The 21,573-nt window shown below is 38.6% G+C and overlaps 1 protein-coding gene across 1 annotated transcript in view; it reads left to right on the top strand.

The window, feature by feature from the left end:
* LOC134534412 (uncharacterized) overlaps positions 1-21,573 on the top strand; it is a 288,355-nt gene that overhangs the window by 30,515 nt on the left and 236,267 nt on the right. Inside the window, exon 3 of the mRNA XM_063372876.1 lies at positions 8,917-9,052. Within this exon, the coding sequence (XP_063228946.1) occupies positions 8,917-9,052 (136 nt within the window). The remainder of the gene's footprint in view (positions 1-8,916; positions 9,053-21,573) is intronic.

Here is a 21,573-nt window from a genome sequence, read left to right as displayed (position 1 = left end):
CTATCATAATATTTTATGCTGCGTGGAAAATGAGAAAATGTTTAATCGATCATTCTGTAAAATTGGAGAACATAAAGATTTAATGAATACTAAGTTATTAAAATGTTACCAAAGTTTATATAACTTTCCAAATAATATTTATAAGAAATAGGAACTTCGAAATGTACCTACGCCTTTTAGGCGTTTTAGTTATTTTGTGTGACACGAATATTTTCATGTTGCAATTGTGCATTAATTTGTTTTGTTTTACTTTGTTTTGCTTTTCAGTTTGCTTCTGAAATCGTGTAGAGAAACACACTCGCTCTATTTTCATCAGAGAGAAATAACAAGATCAGCGGGAGGCACTTATTCTTTCCCAGCGTGACAGCATGAATAATAACCCTGCTCTCCTTTTGTGCGAGGGGAAGTAGGTTTTCCTCGGAGGTAATTAGTGATTTAATAACTTGATATTCGCGATGCGAACTGCACTCGAGCAGCGAGCACCCGCCTCCAAACACGAGGCCATGGCGCGAAGGGCGAGAATCTCATTAGTATCAATTAACCCCGGCCGAGATCCGTGCCTTAGCAGGGTCGCGAGACTCTGGCGTTTGACTTCGTCTCCGTCACCGCGCAAGAAACAAAACAACTGGAAGAAACGCCCTAATGGATTAGTGCGCGCGTGCGTCTGAAGTAACTAGGGGGCGTTAATGAACGGCGGAAACCCAGTTTGACGTCGATTAGAGTTCTGCAAGAAACATCAGTACCACATCTGATCTTGCGTCTCGTTACCAGTTGCACCATAGAAGATCAGACGTGATCTCTAGTCACAACAAGCTTGCTTGATCATCGTTCGACCAATTTCTGTCGCACCAATGAGTTGTGAGCGCTGAACGGATCTTCTATGTGAACCGTCTCTCGGGTCGGTTCATAGCTATGATCTTGATCGACACAGCGTAAGACGACATGGCCGGAATTTTCACGGACTTTATTCAGGTTGATTATTTTTAATCAGCAGTAAATATTAGCGTTTTTTTTTAGTAAGTTTCAGATCATATACAACACACGTATGACAATTTTACTTTTTATAGTGTAACAACCTTACCTCCCACGAAATATCCATATTAAAAATATTTCAAATACTTGTTAGTTTATTTAAATTTAAAGATTTTATTTCGTCTTGATTACTTTCCATATTAAATAAAAGGGCTTTATTAGTCAAAACATAAGGGCTACAAATTTCCAAATTCTTAATTTTCTATTAACTTTAAAAAACCATTATGTGTTTTCAATCGTTATTAAAATTCAAAACATTAGGTAGAGAATATTTGTGCTATCTTGCGGCAATCACATCAACCATTTGATCACCGTGACACAATAGATTGTAGCGATACATATCAGTCAAGTCCACCAATAGAGATGCACCTAACACTTCTTCGACAGTGCTGCTGCCTGTTGTCGCAGATTGGAAATGTATGAGCTATATTCCACTCACACAAAGTTTGTGTAATCTCAGTATTTTTTTAGGTAACGTTTGGAGGAAAGATCCTTGGATCATTCTTGGACTTAAAACATTGGCTCGCGGATGGAAGCGTGGAATGGTGCAACTGGTCAATAAACTACCTCCTTCGGAAATGCCTCTGGTTGGTCGCGAGAAACTGCTGGATGTGATAACATTTCTTTTTTGATAACGCAAGCAACAAAAGCACAAAAAAAAAACCGTATGAAAACAATGGAGGTCTCAGTATATGAAATGATTAATTGTTCTAAATGTGAAGTCACTTTGGTTAGTATTTAGTAATCAATAAGAACCGTAGCTGCATAAAGGCTAACGCCATAACTTTGTTTTAATGCTTTGAAGTATCTCGCTAGAAAGGATAGTTAAATTGACACTATGAAACAAGTATTATTAAATAATATATTAAACACAAATCCTCAAGAAGCTACGCTCTTTATATGCGTATAATTTTACACCGATGTAGGTGGCAGCTGTATCTCCACTGATGTAGGTGTATTTTTACCCTACATGTGTAAGTGTATTTTAACCTACACAGGTATATTAATATACACATGTTTGTTGTAAAATAATACCAACAAGTATGTGTAATTTTACACATCACTGACAGCTGATTTAACTATTTAGAATTAAAAATCACTATACACTCTATGCGTAATTTTACACAGTTTAGATGAGTAAATATAAAATTTTTAATGTTAACTTATATATTGTATTGTATTTGTGTGTAACATGGTGTAAAATAAAGTAATTTTTGACTTTGTAAAATTACGCTGCTCTATAAGTGTTTCAAAAAAATTATAACTCAATTTTGCACTTTGCATGTCATCATGAAAGATCTTGTGGTTCGCTACTATGTGTCGCTAGTGTGGCTTCTTGTAGATACTTTTATAACATCCCGAATTCTATGGTGCAGGTATGACTCATAATCATATATGCTTATCTCGTGTTTTGAAAGCAACGACCTTTTCCATTAGTCGACATAACAAGTTAGTATTTTAGAATGAAATTATTTTTATAAACTTAGAATTTATTACATATATATACGTCCCTAAAAAGCCATTATCATTATTGGAAAGTCGTCGACTGCGTGTTTATATTACTTTTGTTTTATTCGCATTTTTTTAATTTAAAAAAACAGCTTCCAAGAATGCTATTTCCACTTGCTTTAGTTACAGCTATTATATCTTAATATGGGTAATTTTTCACTAGGTTCAGTGTTATTTTACTTCAATAATGGATGAATTAAGCAATGATGAATGAGTGATTTGACACGATTAGACATGTAAAGTAACTACTACACTGCAACTGTATTTTTACCAAAATAATCAGTAAAATATATTTTATTAATTTTATACTTACCAACAAAGTTTCTTTTTTACACTTACTTTTGTGTAAAATACAAGAACTCGAAATTTTTTTTAGTTATGGTTTGTTGTATACTTTAGTCTCTTGGTTACAATGCACATCAAAATTATTCACAATTGATGTTCATAAATTACCCATATATTCATATAAAAAATACTCATTCGAATGTTAAAAGAAACTTTTTTCTTTTACAGCGTTGGCACACGAGGTTATAATTAAGTAAGTTAACACATGTTGAAAGTTTATTAAAGGCATACTGCTTGTGTAAAATTACAATCACCAGGTTGGCATATTATTACCAAAACGCAGAGAGTTATTTTACTTAAAGTTAATGTAATATTCCTAGAATATTTTGGGTTTTAAAACCATCAAAAGCGTTGTTAATTTTCACTGACAAGTTTTATATTAATGTTTAATTTGAATAATATAGCCTAACATTATTTATACAATTACACTATAAAGTGGGAACATTACACAAGGATAAATTGAATGAATTTAACTTGTGACAGAGTTTAACTACGGACTGATTTTGTAAAATTTGTGTAAAACCGTTTCCGTGTATCATTACCAAAGCACAGTATTTCAGTTAATTTTATGTTGGTGTACGTTTACAAGGACATTTTTGGTGTAAAATTATCAGAATAAGTGTTAATTTACACGAAAAGTATATTTTTATCCCAATGTTCAGTTTTTAGAACAAAAAAAAATTTATATTAGATGAAGAATTACACCGTGGTAACTGTACACAAGGATTGTGTAAACATACACAAACTGCATGTGCTTTTTCGAACTTCACGTCAAAAAATAAAAATAAACTGAAAATAAATGTGTAAATTTACCCATTTTTACAGTGTGATAAACTTCACTAGAAAAATTTAAGTAGTAAGAAATTAAGGTATCTTTTGCAAAGAATGTACACAACCGCTTATAATGGTAAAAAACACATACGTTTACTCTTTTTGTAAAAGTGCTTTTATTGTTTCACGTTTGCTTCTTTACTTCAAATAGTTCTACTAATCAACTATTTCAAAACATGTATATTACGTTTTGTGTAGTTAATGTGAGTTTGTATTAACATTTCCTATACTGGCTTATCAAGGAAAACGTTGGATTTGGTAGTTATAGTAAATATTTTCAAGCCCTATTTAAATACGCATTCTCATCTGTCTGTCTAATGTTACGTAAGCTAAAAATAGTGCCTTACGAGAAAATGTTAAAGTTTTGCAAGTTCCTTATTTACGTTGTAAATATTTTTAAGAAGTATGTCACTACTTGTGGTTCTTTCACCACATATTTGTAGGATTCCTAAATTAGTATTTTTATTGTAGGAATATTTGTACATCACGGTTTCCCTGTTTGCGTCTAGAGGATAAACTGACTCTAAAATCTCGTCAGCTACAGCAGGCAGCGTACCATAGTCTGAACGTTTACGGGCAGATTTATCACGTACCCCACAACACCATAGCTTCCCTCGCGGCGTAAACGATGTATCTGCATGTAAGGAATTCTCGAAAAGATAGGTTGAGCTTGGGTAAATAATTGGGCTTGGGTGGATAGACGTAGGTATTACTTCTGCTTGTCGTCGGAATGTTGCCTGTTTTGCGCGATCTGAGAAATTTGTTGCAGAGCTCTAAGTTGACCACTTTCTCGCCTGGAAAGTGTGTGGCGACCAAAGCTGCCACGGGCGCATTTATAAGCTTTAGATATTTCTTAAACCATAATCTATCGCATATGCTATACGTGTACCCGAGTTCATTCCCGACAAACTGGCTCCTAACATGATTATTAGCGCGCTGCCATAGCGTGCGGTAGTGTCCGGGCGCTCGTATGGAATGAGCTCATTTGGCTGTAGACTTGTATCGGGATCCTTAAGAATATGAGAGTCTATATTGCCCCGCGTATCAGCTTCATGTGTTTCATTTGCTTTTCTTCGTCCATCTGAATCGGATCTTCACAGTTCGAGTTGATTTCAGCGAGCCTAGTCTCTGTGCTGGTGAACGCAATCGGAGGCCCTGCAACAGCGCCCAACGCTTCAAGTCCGCGGCGCTCACGAAGGTGCCTCACCCGTTCTGTTTATAAATTTTGGGGTTAGCTTAATTCAGTGCGATCCTGCCTGAGCCTCGAGCAAGTTCCCGCTGCCTCTGGCGCTGAAGACTTCTGTAATTGCGCGGCATTTCTTGAAACAAGCGCTTTTAGAACGTTTTGTAATCTGACACCCAACACAACTTTTCATTTAGCCACCTTTTTTTTCCTTCTTAGCTAACATTTCGAGCACCTCAATATCCACACGGTGACGAACAAATGACTAGCGCATCCATTTCCGTTGTGGAGCTATGACTAATTCTTTGGTCACGCAGAGTGAATTTTGAGGCTCTATATCAACCCCCTCCCCGCTCAATGACGTAGTCGCACGAGGGTGTGAGTGGACTAATAGGCAACATGCGATGTTCTTTTTTCAGAATAAATAAAACACTTGGCAATACAACCCTTGAAGCGCGAGATATTGTAAAATTTTTGTGCGACAACAAAGCGGTTCATCGCTATTTCTGGCAGGACCTTAGAATAGAAGCCTTTTTAAAAAATACATGTTTTCACGTTAAAAATTCATCTTAGCATTGCAAATGCCTCATCTATGCGTGCATTTGCTAATAATTAACCCCAAAACACCTCGGGGCGAAGTTATTCCATACCACTTGCTGTAACACGGAGTACGGTTGCCATGTTAAAGAAGTAGTTTCTTTTCTTATAGTTTTATCCTTGCGCACTCTGTAGAGAGCTGTCCTGGAGTTCTTGCCTAGATTGCTAAGAACAGCTGCTTTTGCTGTTGACTGTTGTCACATTACATCTGCGCGTATCGTTACTTTATCCAGATGTCACCTGAAACCCATTGAAAACAAATAAAATTAGTGTTGACGGCTGTCTAGTTACACCCAAATAAGTCGTCAATATGGCCAGCTGTAGCAGTACACCTTAAAGCTTTTGTTACACGGGAAGCCACACAAGGTGTCGCCAGCAAATAAATGTGTGTGCATGAGAGTGCTTCAAACACATTATAATCTTGCTCTGACGGCGTCTGTGGATGCAGGTGAGCCACTCCCGCCAAAGCATGTGGTTTAGCGCGAAATGCAGATGGACCTGGCGGGCAAGTACCGCTGTGAAGTGTTGGCTGAAGCGCAGTCCTTGAACACTGGGATGACCGGCAGCACCTGAGTCTGTGTCTGAGAGTGCTGCAGTGACTAGTGCTCACTACACACATGCATGTGGTTGCAGGTGAGCTGCTCGGGCGCCAATAATGTGGTTAAGCGCGATGTGCAGATGGACCTGGTTGGCAATTACCGCTGTGAGGGTTCGACTGAAGCGCAGTCCATGAACACTGGAATGACCTGCAGCACCTGAGTCTGTCTGAGTGTGCTGCAGTGACTAGTGCTCACTACACACATGCATGTGGTTGCAGGTGAGCTGCTCGGGCGCCAAGCATGTGGTTTAGCGAAATGTGCAGATGGACCTGGCGGGCAAGTACCGCTGTGAGGGTTCGACTGAAGCGCAGTCCATGAACACTGGAATGACCTGCAGCACCTGAGTCTGTCTGAGTGTGCTGCAGTGACTAGTGCTCACTGCACACATGCATGTGGTTGCAGGTGAGCCGCTCGGGCGCCAAGCAGGTGGTGCTGCGCGATGTGCAGATGGACCTGGCGGGCAAGTACCGCTGTGAGGTGTCGGCTGAAGCGCAGTCCTTGAACACTGGGATGATCACTAGCACCTGAGCTTGTGTCTAAGAGTGCTGCAGTGACTAGTACTCACTACACACATGCATGTGGTTGCAGGTGAGCCGCTCGGGCGCCAAGCAGGTGGTGCTGCGCGATGTGCAGATGGACCTGGCGGGCAAGTACCGCTGTGAGGTGTCGGCTGAAGCGCAGTCCTTGAACACTGGGATGATCACTAGCACCTGAGCTTGTGTCTAAGAGTGCTGCAGTGACTAGTACTCACTACACACATGCATGTGGTTGCAGGTGAGCCGCTCGGGCGCCAAGCAGGTGGTGCTGCGCGATGTGCAGATGGACCTGGCGGTCAAGTACCGCTGTGAGGTGTTGGCTGAAGCGCAGTCCTTGAACACTGGGATGATCTCTAGCACCTGAGCTTGTGTCTAAGAGTGCTGCAGTGACTAGTGCTCACTACACACATGCATGTGGTTGCAGGTGAGCCGCTCGGGCGCCAAGCAGGTGGTGCTGCGCGATGTGCAGATGGACCTGGCGGGCAAGTACCGCTGTAAGGTGTCGGCTGAAGCGCAGTCCTTGAACACTGGGATGATCACTAGCACCTGAGCTTGTGTCTAAGAGTGCTGCAGTGACTAGTACTCACTACACACATGCATGTGGTTGCAGGTGAGCCGCTCGGGCGCCAAGCAGGTGGTGCTGCGCGATGTTCAGATGGACCTGGCGGGCAAGTACCGCTGTGAGGTGTCGGCTGAAGCGCAGTCCTTGAACACTGGGATGATCACTAGCACCTGAGCTTGTGTCTAAGAGTGCTGCAGTGACTAGTGCTCACTACACACATGCATGTGGTTGCAGGTGAGCCGCTCGGGCGCCAAGCAGGTGGTGCTGCGCGATGTGCAGATGGACCTGGCGGGAAAGTACCGCTGTGAGGTGTCGGCTGAAGCGCAGTCCTTGAACACTGGGATGATCACTAGCACCTGAGCTTGTGTCTAAAAGTGCTGCAGTGACTAGTGCTCACTACACACATGCATGTGGTTGCAGGTGAGCCGCTCGGGCGCCAAGCAGGTGGTGCTGCGCGATGTGCAGATGGACCTGGCGGGCAAGTACTGCTGTGAGGTGTCGGCTGAAGCGCAGTCCTTGAACACTGGGATGACCGGCAGCACCTGAGTCTGTGTCTGACAGTGCTGCAGTGACTAGTACTCACTACACACATGCATGTGGTTGCAGGTGAGCCGCTCGGGCGCCAAGCAGGTGGTGCTGCGCGATGTGCAGATGGACCTGGCGGGCAAGTACCGCTGTGAGGTGTCGGCTAAAGCGCAGTCCTTGAACAATGGGATGATCACTAGCACCTGAGCTTGTGTCTAAGAGTGCTGCAGTGACTAGTACTCACTACACACATGCATGTGGTTGCAGGTGAGCCGCTCGGGCGCCAAGCAGGTGGTGCTGCGCGATGTGCAGATGGACCTGGCGGGCATGTACCGCTGTGAGGTGTCGGTTGAAGCGCAGTCCTTGAACACTGGGATGATCACTAGCACCTGAGCTTGTGTCTAAGAGTGCTGCAGTGACTAGTACTCACTACACACATGCATGTGGTTGCAGGTGAGCCGCTCGGGCGCCAAGCAGGTGGTGCTGCGCGATGTGCAGATGGACCTGGCGGGCAAGTACCGCTGTGAGGTGTCGGCTGAAGCGCAGTCCTTGAACACTGGGATGATCACTAGCACCTGAGCTTGTGTCTAAGAGTGCTGCAGTGACTAGTGCTCACTACACACATGCATGTGGTTGCAGGTGAGCCGCTCGGGCGCCAAGCAGGTGGTGCTGCGCGATGTGCAGATGGACCTGGCGGGCAAGTACCGCTGTGAGGTGTCGGCTGAAGCGCAGTCCTTGAACACTGGGATGATCACTAGCACCTGAGCTTGTGTCTAAGAGTGCTGCAGTGACTAGTACTCACTACACACATGCATGTGGTTGCAGTTGAGCCGCTCGGGCGCCAAGCAGGTGGTGCTGCGCGATGTGCAGATGGACCTGGCGGGCAAGTACCGCTGTGAGGTGTCGGCTGAAGCGCAGTCCTTGAACACTGGGATGATCACTAGCACCTGAGCTTGTGTCTAAGAGTGCTGCAGTGACTAGTGCTCACTACACACATGCATGTGGTTGCAGGTGAGCCGCTCGGGCGCCAAGCAGGTGGTGCTGCGCGATGTGCATATGGACCTGGCGGGCAAGTACCGCTGTGAGGTGTCGGCTGAAGCGCAGTCCTTGAACACTGGTATTATCGCTAGCACCTGAGTCTGTGTCTGGGAGTGCTGCAGTGACTAGTGCTCACTACACACATGCATGTGGTTGCAGGTGAGCCGCTCGGGCGCCAAGCAGGTGGTGCTGCGCGATGTACAGATGGACCTGGCGGGCAAGTACCGCTGCGAGGTGTCGGCTGATGCGCCGTCATTCCACACCGAGGTGGTCGCCAAGCACATGCATGTCGTGTGTGAGTATCTGTTTCTTTCCTTTGACCACGGCATGCCTATAATTTTTCATCGGGTTTTTGAGCTTTTACACCTTAATTTATGCAGACTGTTTGCAGGATTATCGATTACAGCCCAAACTATTCTTAAACGCTAAATTAAAAATGTAATGATAATAAAGATATTTACCACTAAATTCTAACAGGTAATTTGTTTTTCTCTGGCGGTTCCAAGTAACTATGTTTATAAGTATTGATGAATTTTACTATTATATTTATCAATAAAAGCTCTGTTTTTCTTTAAAAAAAATATTTTTTTTAATTTTTATCATGCATGCGTTTACGTTATGCTAAAAACTATGAAAATGAGTCAAATGATATATCTCACGTTCTTATTCGAATAAGTTGTACATATATTAATATTTTTTTTCTTTGATGTCTAATAAAGATGGAAGTCAATAGAGTCATCACATTACAACAAAAATCAAAGGCGTTAACGAGGAAATTTCAAAAACTGCTATCAAAGAGCCTTCTTATTATATGCTGGGAATAAATACGTACTTTAAGCAGGAATAAATGAGATTAGAGTGGTCAGATCAGTATTCAAAGCCGATTACTCTGTCATTTCAAAAACAGTTTTTTTTATACGGTGCTATCTCACTCTGTCCTGCAAGTTGTAAGTGTTGCCTTTTTAGAAAATATGTCAATCGTTTCAAAAATATCTGTATTAAAAAAATATGAATTTATTTAATATTATTGACAAAAAATTTTAATATTTACATTTGGGAAAGAGGTTAAACAAGGATTGTTTTTTCTTCATCTAATTCTGAGGTCATTGGATGCGTAGAAGACCAATAAAACTTAATTTATTCCTTGTGTTATGACCAGAATGTAATTAGTTTTGAGTTAAATTGAAAAAAGTTTTGATAAACGTGCATTGATTAATTATAATTGCATAATTGGTTTCTAGAAAAAGTAACTTGTTTGACTTATGCGAAAGTGCTAAACCTTATTGCACATGAGTGATGTGGGACTTAAAATCGCTACCTAAGCTATAACAGCGAGGTACTCTACTCAACTGAAACTGGCGAAATTGTCTTCAATTAAAACAACTTGGCCGAAAGTGAGAAAATTTTTCTAAATACCTGAGCGTGTTACTCTGAGCGAGTGTTTCAGAGCAAGGTAGTGCTGCGGTTAGACAATGGATTCGTATTTCTCAGTACCTGGTCTCCAAACGTGGTCTTCCTCTCTCTACAAAATACTGTACGACAGCTCAATGCTCAGTGGCCAGAGAAGACGGGTTTTCCAAGTAATCAATAACATTTACTAGACTGAAATTTTAAAACATGAAGCCCTTTTTTCTTCAACTGCAGATGTAGGTTAAAAAAAAAACAATTTCAAGGTTGCAAAGCGTGTCCATAAATTTATAGTCAGGATAAAGGTGCTGGGTGTGGAACAAAGAGCACATGAAAGACTGATCTCCATTTTGGCCTTGACCTTGAATCATTACCTTGAATGTTGACACAGAAATACGAAACAATATGATAAATTGGAAGACATTTTGTACTTCAATTATAATTTTCACCTAGAGCAAACAAAAAAATTGAGGGTGGTCATTTTGGATTGTACTAATTTTTGACCGCTGTCTTGGATTGAGCCATATTGTTAAAGTCACGGCTGCCATTATAGCTGTCACTAAATTGGACTAAAAAAATTAACTAAAAATTGTTTAAATTTTTTTTATCTTATTTAATAGACTTTAAGATACTCGGTTAGAACCCATGCCGGCTAACATAATTGCTGACACCGAAGAAAAAAATTTGCATGTGTATTTTCAGTAATCCGAGAAATAAGCTTACCCTATCTTAGTACAAGACAGGAAAGGCCCAATTGTACCATAATGTTAATTAAAATATGCGTTACTAATGAGGACACTATCTCCAATCTCTTGGTAAGAAAAGAGCGTTAAATACAAGAAGAATTTAACATGTATTGTGGCAAGGAAATTAATTCAGTATTACAATGAATTTCATAAATTTGGCAAGGGTTAAAAAGAAAAACGAAAATATATAAGACTGTATCAATGAACTCAAGATTACGAACCAGTGAAACATTGTTTTTGGTATGAATTGGGTTTTTAAAAAAAATCTTTTGGTTCAAATTTTTAATTGGGTAAATGGAAAGACAAAAAAAAACATGAATCAATAAAGCAGATTGTGATGTGATACGATTGTATAATAGAGATCAGTTTATATATTGTCCTAGGAAAGAGGATTTCAGAGCTGGAAATGTAGTCTGTGAAACGAATGCTTGTTTGATTTCCATATAATACTTACTATTCAAATTGATTCTGTACATCCGGAGTAAATATTTTCCAAACCAAAAGGTTCTGGAGATAAAATCCTATCTAATAAAACGTTGGTGGGTCAACGTCACGTTGTATTTTCATGGAATCATATACTACCATCGTGTCATCCGCAGGTATTCTAACCTTTACTCTGAATGATGCCAATATTATGGTATCGCAATGAAAGTATGTATTATAAGTCCAAAACGTTTTAGGGTGATATGTGATGCAATGAACGTTTTGTTTGAATCATATTATTTCCTATACTTACCATTTGTAATAATAAAAATGGTTTTTAATTAAAACGTTGGGGCATTGGATTTATTTATTTAAAAAAGCACCACACTGAATGGATTTTACAATATTTTAAAATCAAATATCCAAGGTATTAAAATATTTAAATTTTTGTATCTTTGTTTATTTTATTGTTTATTTCGGCATCACTCTAAAAGTATTGAAAATATTTAACTGAAAGTTTTTTTGATACTTGTGATAAACTCAGTCACTAATTTGTAGATTATAACGGAATTTTACCCCTAAAGGAAAAAAAAAAAAACAAGGCCAATTATTGTTATACGATAAAGTCATGTTCCCAAAATAAAACAAATGAATGTTAAAATATTGTTTAAAAATAGTAAAACAGAATCTTATAACTTCATACCATTTTCGGAAAATCAATATTAAGGTGTGTATTTAGTTTTGCAGAAACAAATTGTAAAGAGAACTTATAGAGCCTATGGTAACTATATTAACAGAGCATGAGCAACAAACACTATAAGTTTCGGAGTGAGTTATTTATCAATGGAAATTCGTTACTATGAAGTTAAAATGAGGGTAATTTTATCAATACAAGTAATTTAAACGCTCTTTATTAAAAGTCTGTGCATTATTGAATTTTATGATAAAATTGTTGCAAATAACTTTTAAAAAATTTATGAATAAAAAATAAAAATTTTTGTTTTACATTGGTTTTTATTTAATTGTTTTTGTTTCTTTGATTTTCTGATTATCTGTCTCTTTGTTCCTCTATCAATTAAAAACAATATATTGCATTTTGAAAAAAACTTCATTTTGTTAGTTAAGTCTTTGGCTAATTCAAACACTAAGCTGTATATATTTACAGAAATTTTAACATAACGCGGATATAATGTAGCAAATATGGCTTCAAAAATTAATTTTTTTTTCGAAGATAATCCAGTATAACTAGTTTTTTTAGCTACTTATAACAAACATATATAAAATGCTAATATATGTTTTAATTCGATCAAATATCAACCACAATGGGGTGAAAAAAGGATTAATTTTTGTTTAGTGAAGAGAAAAACATTCTTCTAAATCTGCTATACTTATAATTAAAACACTGAGAATAAACCACAATCAATTGTATATTACCCCTTTTTGATAATATAACTTTCAAGGTATTTCTAAATATATTAACCTTATTATCATAAAAATCACATCTCCGCAGCAAATCATGCGGGGGCTATTAAACTAAGTATGAATAAAAATATCAATTACAAAGAATTAATTTCTCCAAATTTAACGGTAAAAGGAATGAAAAGGCGGTAAGTCAGTTTCAATTGTAAAAAATCATTACTCCGAAAACAATTTAGCGGTAGTTAGGAAACTGAGCATGAATAATTATTATATTATGATTTTCATAGGTTTTTTAATCATTTTAAGTAATTTTATTGCAAAGGGAATGAAGAGGGTTAGTTTTAGATTTAAAATATAATCAAATCTCTGAAGCAAACCAAGGTAAGGTAAGAAAATAAACACAAAAATATAATATGATAAAAAGAGCAGTGAGATTTTACAATTTTTAAAATATATTTTACATTTAAGAGGGAAACAGGTTTGTAAATATGGTTTTATTATAAGAACATATATATTTATTAACTAACCAAAAAATCTCAAGATATAAATTGAAAATAATTATAGAGAACACCAAAATTTTTCTTTTGATATTAGTTATATTCCGAAATTTCACCTCTGAAGCGTTAGCAGGGCGCGTATTAATAAAAAAGCAAATAGAACCCAAAAAAAATCAGTCTATGATACATCAGGGAATCTAAATTTCAATTTGATATATAAGTAAGTTTTATATTAATATTTTGGAATTTACAGCTGAGGTTGTGATAACTGGATGAGTTTGGTTTTATTTTGTTTACGAATGAAAAAGAAAAATAAATTTGTATCATCAAAAAAAAATTATAGTCATATACTTCAAGTCCCTTTTTTAAAACTTTTTTTTTTAAGAATTCTCGCATTATACTATATAACAGATAGTTCCATAGTTAGGAATCACTGTTGCAGCAGTTGCTCCCGGTATTTCAAGTCAGGAGGGACGTCGGGAGATGGCGGCAAGGCCCGTGTGTGGTCCACTGCCGCGTGGAACTGAGATCGGGCGATCGTCTTGAAGGGAGGCGGTGTGGAAGGGGAAGGGGGTAAAATGGGCGGGAAGGGGTTGGCCACCAGCTTCCAGTTCCGACCCGACGTCCCGACGTGAACACGAAAATCACTGTGGGAACGGAATAGACGAGAGGAATTGGGTTGGTGAGGGGGCGGGAATAATCCAACAGCCCAAGAAACGAAACGTGGAACGAGGGGGAATGAAGGAGAACATCGCGGAGGCCCGGGGTATCTCGAGCTCTTGTCTTTCTCGCGCGGCTTCTTCTTTGTTTCCGCTGCTGTCGTGACTCGGGCCACCCCCTCCACCCCCTTCTTCTTCTGGCCGTCTCTTCGACCCTTCTCTCGGCGTCTCCTGCGCGGGCGACGCCTCATGCTCCTCGGCGGGTCCCGAGAAGATGAAATTGGATGAGGAGCAGAAAACTGCAAACATCTCCGGGGATGCGCCATGCGAGAATAGATTAAAAAAAAAAAAGGAAAAAGGTTTATATATTTTTTTTCCTCACCAAGCATCCCTTCTCTCGTACCAAATTTCTCCTAGTCGTGCCAAGTGGCTGGCTGTTAAACAAACAACTGTCCCTGTTGCTTTAGTCGTTCGTCAATTGAGACTGCAACAGTAAAAAAAAAAACCAACTTTCCGGTGTGACTAAAAGAGTCAGAACGGGCAATTCGAAACTGTTTATTTATATAGTGCTTCGATATAAATTTCCGTGTACAGTCATGATCTTTTTAGCAAAAATCACTTCAAATTTTCTGTTAAAGTACTATAAGCCTAGTACAGTGTTTAAAACTAGGGAAACTCTACAAAGAGTTTTATTAATAGGAATGTACAACCTACGTTTCTACGCAGTAAGTGTTGTAAATATTTTGGCAGCATTTATTGTAAAATAATGTCATTTTGAATAGTTCAATTGTATTCTAAAGAAAACCCGAGAAATAAAACTATTATTTACGTATTTTATGATAACAAAATGCTGGTTCTCACTGATTTGTTAGTGTTTAAACATTTTACTGAGAAACCATCACACTGTCTTTAAGGGCATAACTATCAAGTTAATTTTATTTTTCCTCCCCAGAAGTCCAAAAAAGTGGAGTCTCGTGTCACGCTGAGGCTAACTAGTCGGGCAATTACGAGTAGAAACCCTACACTTGTAATTAAATTGAATAATAATTTGAGAGAAAGTGATAACAGATCAGAAAAATAAACATTTATGAAATCTAGTGAATTTATTTCTTTGAAATTGTAATAACTTTACACAGAACTCTTTTATGTTCCCAACTATAAGCAATTTAAGGCCGGTAAAGTTGTTCTAAGCCATGTTTTGTTAAATGAAACCAGTTTTTTTTTTAATTTATAATTTTAAGTTCAATAGTACAAAGGTCTTTTTATATTTGTGCCTATGTGCATTCTATGAGAACTACATTTATATAAATTATTTCTGTACGCGATATTAGATACGTATATAAAGTTTCTTACTAACAAGATTGGAATTTGTTTATATTATTTAGGTAGTAACCCTGATCAGCAATTATTTTGTTATTTGGTTTCCTGTGCCTTTTATAATACATCCAGTGGATGTTTTCAAACTACTATAGGTCACTGACACTAAATAAATATAAATGAAATTTTATTGTTCTATCTGTGTATCAATACATATTATACAGTAGAATTAGAATAGCAACCAGAGTAGGCGCCCAAGTAAAAATAATTAATATTACTACCATTATTTATGGCCCGAACCAGAGTGGTAGTAACATCACATAAATGAACAAGTATAATCTCATAAATTAAAGCCATATATACATATATAAATAAATTAAAATATATATAAATTTAAATAAGAGTATTAAGTAGCACTACACTTATTTATGCGAATTTGGTTTGATTTAAGAAAAATATGTTAACAAAAATAGTAAAAAAGGCATAAATATGCGTTTTGCATTTCATTTACCCTAGTTCATTAGATACGGATATAAAAATGGAATGACAAAATGTTTTGTTGAGGGAAATAAAAGAAGCCTGAAAAATTTCACTACATTAAACATAAAAAAAAAATATAGTTAAAAAACACTTTTGTCGTTGAATGAACTAAAAATTAAAAATAAAATTTAAATTTAAGTTTTTTGTCCAACAGCTAAATAATGAACCACAACTATATATAACTAAAAATGTGGGGTGTTTACTGTCATTTGTCTTAAATTTTATGTAAGTAATAACATGATTTGTCACAGATTTGCTATCACTAATTTTAGGATTAAGTCATTACTGAAATGAATATATGAACTTAATATCCATAATGAACTTAAAATTAGTAATGGGGTGCTACAAGGGCTCAAATCTGTAAGATTCGCAACAGGGCGCTCCGAGGGTTTTGCACGTGGGGTTATCCCACACGTCATATCTGAATGCGGTGTCCGTATGCTATATCCTGCCCATATTTCGGCCTACATGAATGTAATAAAAAGAAAACGTTAAAGTAGACAGAAAGTTTTCCATAAGTCATAGTTTTGACATAAAAACACATTTCACAGTCACGCTTTTGCGAGTGCAAGCAGCCCCTCCCCATAAGTGAGGGGCTTACGCCCAGGGACTGCTTGATATCATTTGTCTTAAATTTTCCATCACTAGTTTTAGGTTATAGTCATTTAAGTTATACACAGTTGTGGTACAATTTTTTGCTATTGGACAGAAATATTAAATGAAATTTAATTTTTAAATTTAAGTACATTCAACAATGAAAGAAGTTTTTTAGTTCTTAAACTATAATTTTATTTTATTCTTTTTAGTCACAAAAAATATTGAATACGAGCCTTTAAAACAAATTAAATATCCTAAATATGAGTAATTAAAGAATTTATTTGTTACAGTGAACCTAAAATTAGTCATTAATGTTTACGTAATGTAGTCATTTCAGCTAATGCGTCAACTTTACATGGAACTTTTTTTTTATCTTAAAGAAATCAAGTTATTCTACCTGGGGACCATCCAGTGACTTTACGCGACTAAGAGCTACGTAAGCCTGTCCGGCAGCAAAGAGACGCGATCCCAAATAAACAACTGCATAATATACAGTGCAGCCTTGAATTTTATGCACCGTAGATGCCTAACTCAGAATTTATAGTAACATTCGCCTTTCAGCAGTAACATAGCTGTATTTATTTGGAAACTGAATAGCTATTGGTTTAGTTATGTGTATACCATCTGTGCCGAAATTGACACGGCCTAATGGAATGTCCGTATCATACACTCGATCACGCCGGAAGAGTGGCCAGATAATTTCAGATATAGTAGCCATATTGCCATTAACGAACCCCGGGCATATTTTTCACTATAATCCGTCCTCAGAAACACTCTAAATCAAAAAGAATAATTTTTTTAATTATCGAAGGTTAGTGGCATTACACTCCTCCCCTTCCCTAGAGGGGGTGAAAGACAAAGCCAAGGCAAATTTTTCACCATAACATGACCTCGGAAAAACTCTAAATCGAATGGAATATAATTTATAAATTTTCAACATTTAGGGGCATTACCCGCCACCACACCCCCCCCCCAACCCAAACTTAACAGGGCATATTTTTCACCAAAAAGCATTGATAGTTAAAATTTTCGAATTTTGGGTCTTTAACCCCTCTCCTCCAGGGTAAAAGTCGACGCCAGGGAAAATTCCCACCATGCCATGGCCCGACCTCAAGGATACACGAAAGGCATGGTTATTACCCATAGCTGAAAATTAGGTTTTTGGACCCTCTGACCCCCCCCCCCCCTCAAACTCAACCGTAACTCTAAAGTCTGAAGTCACCAAAATAATGTATTTTCATTGGTTCTTTATATGTATGCAAATTTTCAACACATTCGGACGTCAAAAAATTGGTTAAAATTGAATGGGAAATTTTTATTGCATAGTCCATTCATTCATTCATTCATTCATACAAACACAGGTGAAGCTATAAAAAGTGTGGTAAAAACAATAATTTTTATTGAGGCATGAATTTAACTTTTGTCGTCTTGGTGAGATTTGTGAATAATTTACAAGTGCCAGTCTTTTTTTTTTAATTTTTTTATTATTTACTAAACATATTTAATTTCTGCATACTTGTATGTTTTTGAATTTTACACAAAAATATTATTAAATTACAGTGTACACACACAAGTTTTTAATGTTAAACGAAGTATTGTTCTTTCATTATTATAATAATAAAACGTTATATCACAGTTTTTTTTTATAAAAACTTTAAGTATCACACAGTCACAAAACTATATCCCAAAACACCACTGCTAAATGTAGTCATTCAAAACAACTAATTATCAAACCTTAATATTACATTATCAATAAACTAGTTGTCTGATGATTTTTTGACCGTTTTGAATTCTTGGTGTTACGAATGAAGTATTGGCATGCAGAGTAACTCTCCGCAGTTGGGTTCCAGCGAGGAAGAACTTAGTGTCAGCGACTGGTTTTAGCCGGACGTCGCGGTGTCTGAATTTCCACGCTGACAGCTCCCTCATTGGCCGGTCCACGGAGTGGCGACTTTGACGGAAAAGGGGAGGCGTTGTGTGCGGGAAATTTCTCAGGCTGTCACAAAAAAAAGAGGCAAAAAGCTCGAGGGTTCCCAGTCAGAGTTCCTCTCGAGAAGATGCCGGTATAGTGGTGGTGTGTGTGTGGGGGAGGGGGGTGAACTCTCAGGCCAGGGCATTGCCAACCTTCCACTTTCAATTCCCCAGGCGACTTGCGCCACTTCCCCTAACCAACCCTCGCTTACCCCCTCCCCTACTCCCAGCTCTCACAAGGCCCAATCACAGTCCCGCGGTCGCTGGCACAATGGCGACGCCGAGAGGCGCCGGGAAATCGTCGATGGAATTGGGTCATTTAGCGCCGGCGACTAGTGGCGCCTTGAGGGTGTTGGCGGGGGGTGTAGGGGTGGAAGGGATTACGGCGTCCCGGCGTCAGAATAGACTGTCACTTTCTTGAAGGCTTTATGAAAGTTTCTGAGTGGCGGTAATGGATGTGGACGAGGGGCGACGGAGGGATGAAAGCTCTCCGCAGAAGACGTCAAGCGCAGGAAAGTCGTTCAGTAGGCCAAGCCATAGCAGAGCGTTTATGCAGTCGCCTCGCTCTTGTGTGAACCATTTTCAAATAAGCATTTTAACAAAAAATATATATATCTGCAAGTTTCTGCGGATATCCGGGTTGACTATTTAAAAACAAATGCGAATGCGTAACAGGCTATGCATACAATTACAACTGTTCTCACTACCAAAGCCAAAATGGTTTACAATTGAATTCATCTCATTAAAAACAAAAATGTGAACGAGTATTTCAGCACTCGCCAGTGATGTGTAGACGTCTAACCTCGGTAACGAGAGAATTCGTATTGCAAATAAATTTTTCGACAAGGAACTTTATTAATTTACTGTATATCTTGTTTAAATTCATTAAAATTTTAATACTTTAAACTTTTATCACGTGTTAGAAGTTACACTTTCATGGAATTACTAAAATATTAACGGGAGACTTTTTAAAACACATATTATAACACTAATTATATGTTGTTGTTTTAATTTGCTAAAAGACTAAAATCAGACTAAATAATTACTACAAACAAACTTTAACCTTATTAACCTGATTCAACATTATTATTATACGATAATGTTAAAAAAATAATATCTTATGACGAGTTTACTAAGCGCGCGCTTTAACTCTGTGCTACCGAGTCCGTTTACATATTGCAAGGAGAATATGTATATTATAATAATTGTAATGCCAGCTATTTCAGATATTTTAAAACTTATGATTACCTTTTACTATGACAATTTAAATTTCCAAATATATTCTGGGGTAGTTTTAACATCAAAAGTTTTATTTCGTGAAACAATACGTTTTGTATAAACCCCAATATTCACGAAGGTAATTTTATTCGGTTTTATGATGGGTTGGCCATTTTTGTTTCACCTTGCCGGTCATCGACTTCCGTTTCATCTTCACGAAATTACTGCTACCATATGCGTATACCCAAAGCTAAGATGTTTGTACGTCAAAAATAATAACCTTTAAATGAAATTAGGTACCTAATTATTTTATTAATGTACCATACATCTATCGCTAACAACTTATTCATACAATTTTGATGATTTGTATTTAACAAGGAGTTACTTGCTAAATTTATTTCCACCTAATGACATTACAAAATAAACTCTCGCCAAAATCCCAACATACTCTGCTGTCATTGGCTGTTGCGCTATGTGTCCGTAATGTTTTTCTCTCCTAGGCGCGCCACCTTTCTCCCACGCACACGACCGCACTTTGTGTGGCTGTGAATCAGTGGGTTTAAAATAATAGTGACCAAATCTTGTGCACACGACCCATGTCTTGTGTTAATGTTTTTTTTTGTTGAGATGGCGCTCTTCGGGTATGGTCCCATGAGATAGACGGCCACTGTTTCACATAGTCTCTCGAGTGGCCGAGGGTGGAGATGACTGGGGCCTGCTTGGCGATGCACTTTGATGGTGTTGCACAGATGGCACCATCCTGCATATTCCTCCATGTCCCTTTTGATCCCTTCCCACGTGTTGCCCTATTGTATGAATCTCCTGGAGTTGTCCATACCTGGGTGTCCAGCGAGGTACATTTCATGGTATTCTACTAGTACCTTAGTACCTTTAGACATAAAACTAGCTAGCAACTGTGGATTTGGACCTTTCTCTGACCATCTTAACGAACTAACAGAGGGGAGGCGATGAGTTCGATTGAAGTGTTGATAAATGGGTCACCTCTCAGAAGGTGGTTTGTGGAGTAGCTCCTACAGACTTTGTACTAAAGTGCATATTCCAGGATCAGATGTTGGCCCCTTTTTATGGTTTTGGCAGATACTTTATTCTGTGTCTTTGGTTTGTTGTAGGCTTATATCATTGCTCCTTGAGGGTGGGTGTGTTTCATATCCATGACATTCATATCACATTCTTGGAAATTGTTCTCCAAATGTGGTCCTGTGGTGATTCTGGATAGATAATAAGCGAATTGATTGTCTTTCTAAGGGCATTAATAAATGTTGAAATTTTATTCCTGTAGCAGCAGAGCCCAACGAGCGAGCTTGGCCTTGCTGTCCTTCATTGAGCCTAGATATGTGAGTGCCTGTTGTATGTACACAGTGTGAAGGATCGGTCTTCCAGGTAGGGTCAAAATTGTTTGATCACGCACATGGTTGCCAGACAGACCACCTCGTTGCTATGGTACTTCTGTTCTATGGTGGAGAGCTTGGTGCTTGTGTACGATATGATTATTCAGTCTCCTGGTATTGGTTGTAGTATGGCTCCTAGCCCACCTTGATGGCTGGGGGTGTTCCTTCCTCCTACTGTGAGTGTTAAATCTCCTAGGAGTTGGTTGTTGTCGCTTGAGGTGTCGGAGCCGTTGCCAGCACGAGTATCCGAGACATGATCCAATAGGTAAAGGAATGGGTGCATGGATGCGAATATGTAGCCTTTACATGTCTTGGCCAGCTCATTGCCTCCACATGGTAAGAGTTTTTTTGACTAAAGTGAGCTTTGCCCAGGAGTCATTGTCCCTAAACCCAAAGAGGTATCTGGTGAGGTGGAAACCCCTAACTGCAGCAACAGCAGAAGGGATTTAATCTTTATGGGGGTAAGCACTGCTGGGCCCTCAGGTCATGGGTCCCAAAGGCCAGACAGAGACCTAGCTTCTGGCTTGGCGAGTTCCACAACCAGGCCAGAAAAACTGTAAACTACAGGGTGCCAGAGTCGGTGGCACATCCGAGGGACTGGTACTGCTGGTCT

The sequence above is a fragment of the Bacillus rossius genome, chromosome 7 (assembly GCF_032445375.1).
Source record: "Bacillus rossius redtenbacheri isolate Brsri chromosome 7, Brsri_v3, whole genome shotgun sequence".
In the NCBI taxonomy this organism is placed as follows: domain Eukaryota; kingdom Metazoa; phylum Arthropoda; class Insecta; order Phasmatodea; family Bacillidae; genus Bacillus; species Bacillus rossius.
The sequence above is the reverse complement of the archived record's forward strand: the minus strand, read 5'-3'. Positions and strand labels throughout refer to the sequence as shown.